Source organism: Labrus mixtus, chromosome 1 (assembly GCF_963584025.1).
Source record: "Labrus mixtus chromosome 1, fLabMix1.1, whole genome shotgun sequence".
In the NCBI taxonomy this organism is placed as follows: domain Eukaryota; kingdom Metazoa; phylum Chordata; class Actinopteri; order Labriformes; family Labridae; genus Labrus; species Labrus mixtus.
This window is the reverse complement of record NC_083612.1, coordinates 15214997-15224371: the sequence shown is the minus strand read 5'-3', so window position 1 is coordinate 15224371 and position 9375 is coordinate 15214997. Positions and strand designations below refer to the sequence as shown.

Sequence of the window (9375 nt, the reverse complement as noted above, 5' to 3'; positions counted from 1 at the left end):
ATGTTCACTGACATCTTCCTGGTTGAATGCTATTAAGTGGCAAAGCTATTCAACTAACCATCTCGTCGGATTTTAAGGACGCACATCAGTCCCTCCCTCCTCCCCTCTGTGGTTTCTCTCCACCTGTTCTGTTGATGCCTCCGCCTCCTTTCCGCCTCCTCACGCAGCTTCCTCAGCTTCCTCAGCTCCTCTGGAAACACTAGCCTGCACCCCTGTGAACTTTTACCTTCAAACCTTTCCGCAACAGACGTCAAGAGAAAGCTGGAGCTTCAGTCTACCGCTTCAAGTTTGTCTGTGCGTCACATGGATTGTGCTTTCCATTTATGATTTCCGGATATCGCGGATACAGGCTGCAGGTAGGGACCATCCAAAACGCACGACACACGCACACACACACACACACCGTGATGATTTACTGTTTCTGGACGCGATATCAAAGGCAGTGATTTTTATGATACGTGAAAATAAAATAAATTGTTGCGCAAAAATCAACATTTTCCTTTTAGTTTAATTTGTTCATTATACATCATGTAAGTTTGATACGGAGGCTGCCTGAATGCGTTGGAGCGTGATTAGCAGCCAAAAATGAGTTTAATTTGATTCTTATGAAGCATTCTTTTGCACTTCCGACTATATTTCAAATGTTTGAAAAATGTCTCCAATCAATCTTTTCCACTAGTTGCTCTAAACTACTAAGTCAAGACATTACAATTTTCTTGACGCCTATTTCAAGGAAAATTGTGCAACAGGTTGCCCATTAAATGACAGTTCTCTTTTAAGTAAACGCTGCTGCTGTGATGTGAGACTAGATTGAATATTATTTAGAACTTCAGAGACCTTTTACATCTAACAAAGCAGACATTGATGTCTCATGTGATGCAGAATAATAACGGTGGTGTTTTTACTCCTCAGGTCTCATTGCTGCAGTCTCATGCCACCTGCCAGATGTTACCACCTGCTGCCTGCTTGGGACCGATTTGATGTGACCCTCAGACCTCATTACTGGTCATCATGGGATGTGGCACCTCTGTTTCCACAGAAACGCAGGACAAAGTAGTGGAGAAAGGTAAAGATGTGTGCGCGCTTCAACAGGCAGGTGCTGTTATTTTTGCTCCTTCAGACAGTCCGGGTCTGACACACATTTTCCCCGTGCTGTCAGCAGGAAAACTTGAATGTGTTGCCCCCCTGAGGAAAGGTTTGAAAAACAATTGCTATGAAAAAAAAGAGATGACATGTCAAGACAAGATGAGCACAAATAGGCCTTAAGTGTTAAGTGTTCGGAACTAATTGGAGCAACACAGAATGAATTTAAACGAGGCCTTTGGGATGAACGACATAATGTAGACTTTCAAAGTTGTGTCTTTAAACAGACTTTCAATCACTAAAGATGCACTCCTTCTAGTATCTAATCTTTAAAATCAATGTATACACACAGTCAAATGTCTGTTTGCTCCACAGTCCATATAAAACAAAGCTGAAACCAGCCAATCAGACATTAACAATCGTCATTTTAAGCCCAAAGACTTTTTTATGCAAAATAAAGGTTTGCATTTTGTTCTTTTGATATCAATTCAAACTAAATTTATTTTGAATTGGAGAAACTTTTTTTCAGTCAACCTCTTGTTCATGACCTCCCCTGTGTCTTATTATTTTCGTACAGTGTGTGTGTGTGTGTGTGTGTGTGTGTTGAATTAATTGTTGAATTAATTACCAGTGTCTCATACTCAGCTGTAGTTTTTCCTCTTTTTTTTCCTCACAGATGATTCAGTTAAGGCTCCCAACCCCGCTCTGAGTAAGACCCTGCTCATCTCTCAACATCACTCTGTGACACGTGATGTGTGTTTGTGTGCATCAGTGTGTGTGTGTGTGCATTTTGAACATGCCCCGTTGATGTTTCTAACAGTATGCATGTATGAAAGACGCAGCAGAAATAACAAACCTTTTTTCAATGAGTCAGTTAATTAAAGTCTGCATTCCATCACTTTTTAATGAAAATATAAATTGTGCCCTGCTGTGCTAGAAATAATAAAAAGAGATTATATGTACTGCATGTATGTGGTGTCTAGACATGAGACATCATACATTCAAATAAAAAAACAGCAGATTTATTGTTGCAGCTATGAAGGCTGCTGTTTTGATCCAGCGATGGTACCGACGCTACATGGCCCGCCTGGAGATGAGACGTCGGTACACCTGGAACATTTTTCAGTCCATCGAATACGCCGGAGAACAGGATCAGCTTCAGGTGACTCTCTGCACCAGCATGCTTAAAAACTGCTGATTTCAGACACAGCACAGATCTAAAACATGTTTTGTCATTTGTCTTTCTTTAGCTCTCCAGCTTCTTCAGCTTCATGCTCGATAACTTCACTCAGCTGAACGGAAATGGTCCAGGTTATGTGCCAAAAGCTTTTCTACTACATATTGATATCAAAAAGGAGTTTGTCTGTCCAAAAAGCTGAGTCTTTGTTATTTGGAAATATTGGAGGTGAAGATGATATAATTTTTCTTCACCCTGTGCATTCTGTCTATACAGCCCTTTAATGGCTGTCTCTGTCTAAAACTTTGATTTGTGAGGCTAAAATGGTCACGTCATGTATTTTAAAGCTTCAAAAAGCATTTTAAGGCTTATGTGATGCTGGAACTGAAATGATTAAAATATAGATTTATTTTTCACCTCCATGAAATTAACTCTATTTTTGCTGTCATGCCCAGTTATTTTGGTCTTTATTTTAAAAAGTCATGCCATTTACCCTGTTGCTTAGCAACTAGTGTGAATGGGGAGGCTTTTGTGTGTGTGTGTGTGTGTGTGTGTGTGTGTGTGTGTGTGTGTGTGCGTCTGTGTGTATGCGTCTGTGCGTATGTGTCTGTGCATCTGTGTGTGTGTGTGTGTGTTTGTGTGTGTGTGTCTGACATAGCTGTGGCTTAAGTCTGTATTGACCGACTCTTCCATCAGAAAATCAAAAAAGCTCCGTTGACCAGCTGATCCTCAGGTCGTTAAAGAACATCATCTTCATCGGTTTTACATCTTCAACATAAGTGATGCAAGCCGAGCACACTCTGATGTTTCTACTCATCAGGTTATATACATCATGTGTGCATTCGTGTGTGTGCGTTTGTTTAACCAGGAAACAGACTCAAAGAGAAATAGGCCTGAAGGTAGATATCTGTTCCTGCCTTGTTTGTTTGCATAAATTAGACAGCATCAGTTTCTCATTAGCATGTTGGAGTGGTCTTTTAATATGACAGTGAGGTCACACACACACAGCAGAGGGGGATGTTTTGTTTTTTTGTGTTCAGCTGTTTATGAACAAGGAACTACAAATAGACGTGTTGTAGTTTATTTGGTAAACAATTACTTTTTTTTCAACCCCCCCAGGAAAAATATCAGCTCACCTATCGGTCCTTAACACAATATTCTTAAAAATAATTGCTGTTGGGGCACTGGTGGCGCAGTGGTTAGAGCTTGCACCCCATGTATGGAGACTACAGTCCTCCAAGCGGGCGGCCCAGGTTCGAATCTGACCTGTGGCTCCTGTCCCGCATGTCATTCCCTACTCTCTTTCTCCCTGATTTCCGACTCTATCCTCTGTCCTATCTCTCCAATAAAGGCACAAAAAGAAATATATCTTTAAAAAATTAAAAAATGTAAAATTGCTGTTGTACAGCAGTGAAGGTAAATACACTATTGTTAGCAGGACTGCACTGTGATATCCATAATGAATCTTACACTGAATTTATGTTTTGCCTTTGTGCAACATGCAAACTCACCCTGACACACCTGATCTATCAGAATGGAGACACGTAGCCTATTATGTGAGGTAGAAAACGTTTTTGTTTTTTTTATTGGATAATGTGAATACCTTGGTTTGTAAGCTCAGACCAGGTTACTTTGTGACATGAGAAGACAATGTAATATGTTTTAAGACCTCTATATTTATTTCAGTCTAATTCAGAAGATCAGTGCGTTAACACCTCCTCTCACTGTATCCTACAGACCTGATCTCCCAGTTGCTGGACCCGGTTGTCGACCCCTGGTTGGACAGAGAGACCTGCTTCAACATGATCCCTGTTCCTGAGTCATACACCGGGCCCCGACTGTCCTTTCCTCTCTCCGTCTCAGACACAAATGCTCTCCTCAATGGTTTTAAAGAGCAGCAGGTATGAGTATTTATTTTTCTTTATCACTTGAACTGTTGACTGTTTGTTTTAGGTTTTGGGTGCTTTTAGGGACTCGTGTCAATCCCTTTCCTTTCCACACAGACTCTTCATGCCAGATATGTTCTGCAGCTGCTGTACGAGACCAAAAAGCTCCTCAAACAGATGCCGAATATCATCCACTTATCAACATCCTACACCAATGAGATCACTATATGTGGTGAGTGACCTGAGACACAAGGTTGTTGTGAGAAAGAGAAAAAGAGAGATCAGGATTTGTTGTTTATTATATGCGTACATGCAGCATTTCACCATCCATTAGGACACTGTATAGATCTAATGTCCTGGTTAAGTGATTACTGGTGTCTGGGAATGACTTTGAAATACAGCTCACTGTATCTTAACGGCATCCGTCCAGAGGAGGTCATGTTTATTCACAATGATCCGGTACTTGACTCTGGTTTCATGGCTGCCTCCTCCAGAAAATCTGCATCTCATTAAGCGTGAGAATACTTGTGCCTAAAACAAAAACACACACTTTTTTTAGCCTGAAGTTGAACACTTTGCTTTCCTGTTACAATACCACTTTACTCATGAAAAATAGAATGAATGTAGCTGGGAAACTTCTTAATAGTGTTGCTGTCTGTGTTGGTGCAGGAGATCTGCATGGACGGCTTGATGACTTACTCCTCATATTCTATAAGGTAATTTCTTTCTTACAGTAACAACTTTCTGGAGAATTCACACATGCTAAAACAGGCAGTCAGTGCTACTTAATTTAGGCTTACGATCATGTTTTGATGTCATGGCATGTTTCAGAATGGCCTTCCCTCTGCCGAGACGCCGTACGTGTTTAACGGGGACTTTGTGGACCGTGGGAAAAAGTCGGTCGAAGTGGTCATGCTCCTCTTCGCTTACCTTCTGCTTTACCCGGATTACATGCACCTGAACAGAGGGAACCATGAAGACCACATCATGAACCTCAGGTGGGGAGGAAGAGGAGTAGAAGTGAAAGGAAAACAGTCATTTTTCTTAGGTTAACCACACACATGAGAGCAGTACAAAAATATAATGATCTCCATGTGATGTTATTATATTGTTGTTGCAGATATGGATTCACAAAAGAAGTCATGCAGAAGTACAAGGTAGAGTCGAGTTGAGATAAAAGTGATTCATGTAAAAACCCGATTCACCCTCAGGATTAATGGATCTTTTATAAAACATATGATTTCTTTTTTACTGAGTGCAGGCTCATGGCCGTGAAATCCTCCAGCTGTTTCAGGACGTTTTCAGCCTCCTTCCCATCGCGACAGTCATTGATGGAAAGATCCTGATTGTTCATGGAGGGATCTCCGACCAGACTGACTTGGACTTCCTCGGCTCCATAGAGAGGAACAAGGTCTGTGAAAACATTCAGCTGACCACCGTCCCAAACCTCCTCCAACCTCGGTTTATTTTCTTTCTTTATTGATTTTGGACACTAGGGGTCAGAAATTCCTTCAAAAGATTCTTAAAGTTTAGTTGTCATGGTTACCATGGTAGCAAACAAAATGTAAAGTTCGTACCCAGCAGACATGGAGCAGCAACAATGCGCCTAAGAAAAATATCTGCATATTGAGAGCATCATCCATGTAGTAAGTCTTGATTTCCAACAAGACTTAGCAAGTCCCCCATAGATTTAAAAACGTGCACCATGAAAGGACGTTATGATCTTACATCATTGGGTATTTAAGTTAAGATTTACTTTTTGTATGAAAAACATTCTAGTGAGTTATGCTGTATGAATTTTGTGCTTCTATTGTGTGTAGACCTAAATTGACTTGTATGTAGTCAGGAGAGATTGATTCACTTTGCGCCTGCTTGATCAAGAGTAAAAAAAAAAAATAAAAAAAAACCTAAAATACTAATGTGAATTAATGTTGCCCCTTGTGCCTCTCTGAAGCACAAAGCAAGCCTGTCTGCATAACTACAGTGGAGACAGTGTACAGAAAAAAAACAGTCCATTTTGATACCAGCCTATTATCGACAATCAATTTGAGATATTCATTAATGTCTTAATTAACCTATAATTCCTTTGTTCTATTTTTTTCCTGTGTTTTTTTTTCTCTTCGCTCATAGGTTAAATCTGCCCTGAGGTTTCCCAGGCGCAGTTTGGGACAGCTGGATATCGGTCAATGCTGCAGACAGATGAAGGGAATAAGATCGACTGACAGCTCTCGTGCCAGCAGCAGCTGCAGCCGCAGCAAGAACCACAGAACACAAAACCAGAGGTCTGACATCATTCCACTGCTGCTTACAGGGTTTTTTTTTTTTTTAAATTAACGCCAGTGTGAAAGATTCCTTTGATTTGCTCTTTCTGCAGGAAGAGGAGGTGTTTTCCCAGCCGACAAGACAGCGCCATCTCCACTTCCTCTTCCTCCTCTTCGTCCTCCTCCTCTTCCTCCTCCCGGTGCTCTCCTCGGACGCCGTCCCACCTCACGCCCTGTCAGTGTCCATCCTTTCCTAGCTCGCCTCACGCCATCAGTGTGCTCCAAGTGCCTTTCCTGGACTCACTGTCCTCTGTTGGCCCTCCGTCACCTCCACAGCATGAGCGTGAATGGAAACAGGTCAGAGAAGGGGAATCGGTGGTGAAGAAATGATATCTGCCACTGTTTTTTGCGACAGACGATGTTAATATTGTTTCAAACTGTCCTACAGATAGTGGATATACTGTGGAGCGACCCTAAAACACAAGAAGGCTGCAGTCCTAACACATTCAGAGGTGGAGGCTGCTACTTCGGCCCTGACGTCACACAGAGACTTCTGCTCCAACACGGACTGCAGCTGCTCATCAGATCCCACGAGTGCAAACAGGAGGGATACGAGCTCTGTCATGGTGGACAGGTAGTAGAGAGGCAACAGATCAAATGCAAACTGTCCAAAAACATGCTGAAATTGTTTATGTATTCTAGGTGATCACAATATTCTCAGCATCGAACTATTATGAGGAGGGAAGTAACCGAGGGGCTTACATCAAAGTGGGTAGAGAACTGGTTCCCCGCTTCTACCAGTACCAAGTCAGCCGCACAACGCGCAAACTCACCCTGACACAGAGGTACGGCATGTCTCTGGAGTGTGCGTGTGTGTGTGTGTGTGTTTGAATGTTTAAGGGTTGGGCAGTCTTACAGACAACTTGGATTGACCAACAAATATGACTTTTGATCGATAGTTCAGGTATATTTTTAGCTGTCTTCATCCTCAATGTAAGATTTTTGTGCCTTTTCTCAATTTTAAACTGTGTAGAATTAAATATGTTTTGGGACTGTTGAGTTGTCACAACAATCTATTTACAGATATTGCCAGGGGTTCTGTTTCATGTTGATTTACTTTATTTGACTTACAGTCTTTCTTATCAATAATTACATTTACATTTCAGTTAAATCAGTAGGAAAGCTCAGTCGTAGTTAATGACCTGTGTTTGTCCAGGGTCCGAGTTGCAGAAGGCTCTGCTCTCAGGGCTCTGAAGGAGAAACTGTTCAGCCATCGCTCTGAGCTCATGTCGGGCTTCCAGCAGTACGACCAGAATAACAAAGGTACGCTCTCCTCATCACTCCACAGGTCTAACTTAAAACATGAATTACCCAGGTTGACATATAAGTTCTTCTAAGTTAGCATGTCTATTCTCAGGTTGTGTGTCGGTCAGTGAATGGACTCTGGTGTTGGAGGCTGTCCTGAGACTCGACCTGCCATGGAGGACTCTGCGTCCGCACTTAGCCCGTCTGACACCAGATGGCAGCGTGGAGTACCAGTCCTGCTTTGAGGACATGGGACCAGGGAACTCTCTGCCACAGGTCAGAGAAAGCAACCTATAGTATTATTAACGACTTCAGTGCTGTCCTTGAGAAAATATTTTGAGTTCTTCTTTGTCAACTTTCCTTAGAAAGCAGAAAATTATAGATCATTATTAAGCATTTAATCATAAATGCAAAAAATAGTATTCCCAAAAGGGTGAAAATTAAGGTTGTTTATCTGGTGCACTACTCTAGTTTTACTAAAATATATCCAGGAATCCACAAAAACGTCTGGAGTGACAGGTTAGAAACAGAAGTGTGAAGTTGATATGTCTGAAGAACGACAGCAGGCTGGACGACAAAATTACAAACCCAAAGTAATAACCAGTCCCAGTCTTATGTTTTTTTTTTTGCGCTGAATCAGCATTAAAGAACTCAAAGTTCTTTGCCCTTTTTATTTGTATAGTTTTAAGTGCAGACATCCTGTTTGTTTTCAGCATCAAGATACCACTTACAGCTCAAGAAGGGATACTTTTCAGATTAAAGTGCTTCTCACTGCTGCTGTTACACACTATCAGTGGATGTTTTGAACTTTCTTTTCCCCTTGTCTCCTCTAAGGTCACTCCAAATTTAGCTGAAACTCTCTTCAGATACAGGACGGACATCGAGATAATATTCAACATTATAGACAAAGACCATTCAGGTAGGAAATCATATAACGATTTTTTTTGGAGTCTTTGAGACATATTTCTTCAAATCCAGTGAACATGTGTTGTCATGTGCAGGTCTGATCTCCATCGAGGAGTTTCGTCACACCTGGCGTCTCTTCACTGCACACCTTGGTGTTGACATCGACGACAGAGCCATCGATGACCTGGCCCGGAGTATTGACTTCAACAAGGACGGCAGTATAGACTTTACTGAGTTCCTGGAGGCCTTCAGGGTGGTTCATAAACTTGACAAGGATCAGCATGTGAATGGAAGATGAACAGAAAGAAGTATTTATGGAGGGGAAGAATCTATACCCTTCAAGAACGTGGTCTGTATGATCAGCGGGGAAAGTGACAGAGGGAAAAAAGTAGGAAAGCGTTGATGAGATGAAGTGATTTAGAATTATTTTTAGTTTAAAAACAACCTCACATTGAAACACTACATCAAAGTAATGATTTGTTTTTTTCCAAGCATATCCAATGGGATGGCAAAGGTCCTGCGCTGTAGGATGTCTCAATATCGCAGTTTCCTTTCAAAGTAAAATATCTCAATAACTATTGGATGGATTGCCATGTAAGTCTGTATAGGCGTTCATGGTCCCCAGAAAATAAATCCTGTTCGACATTCCTCAACACTTGATCTAGAACCACCAGCAAGCTTATATTTGAAGTGCAAGAAAAAATTATCTATGAATCAATATTATTTTTACTGATGTAGTGCCACATCAAAAGTTACA

General features: G+C 41.4%; 1 protein-coding gene across 1 annotated transcript; it reads left to right on the top strand.

The window, feature by feature from the left end:
- The first annotated feature begins 119 nt into the window (after positions 1-119).
- On the top strand, positions 120-9367 carry ppef1 (protein phosphatase, EF-hand calcium binding domain 1). Its single transcript, XM_061034824.1, has 19 exons — positions 120-356; positions 913-1066; positions 1760-1792; positions 2118-2245; positions 2334-2394; positions 3998-4161; positions 4264-4378; positions 4816-4862; positions 4978-5144; positions 5267-5303; positions 5408-5557; positions 6277-6428; positions 6521-6764; positions 6856-7041; positions 7110-7252; positions 7624-7730; positions 7825-7988; positions 8547-8631; positions 8714-9367. The coding sequence occupies exons 2-19, from the start codon at positions 1012-1014 to the stop codon at positions 8914-8916; spliced, it is 2241 nt and encodes a 746-aa protein (XP_060890807.1). The 5' UTR covers positions 120-356; positions 913-1011; the 3' UTR covers positions 8917-9367.
- The last annotated feature ends 8 nt before the right edge of the window (positions 9368-9375 follow it).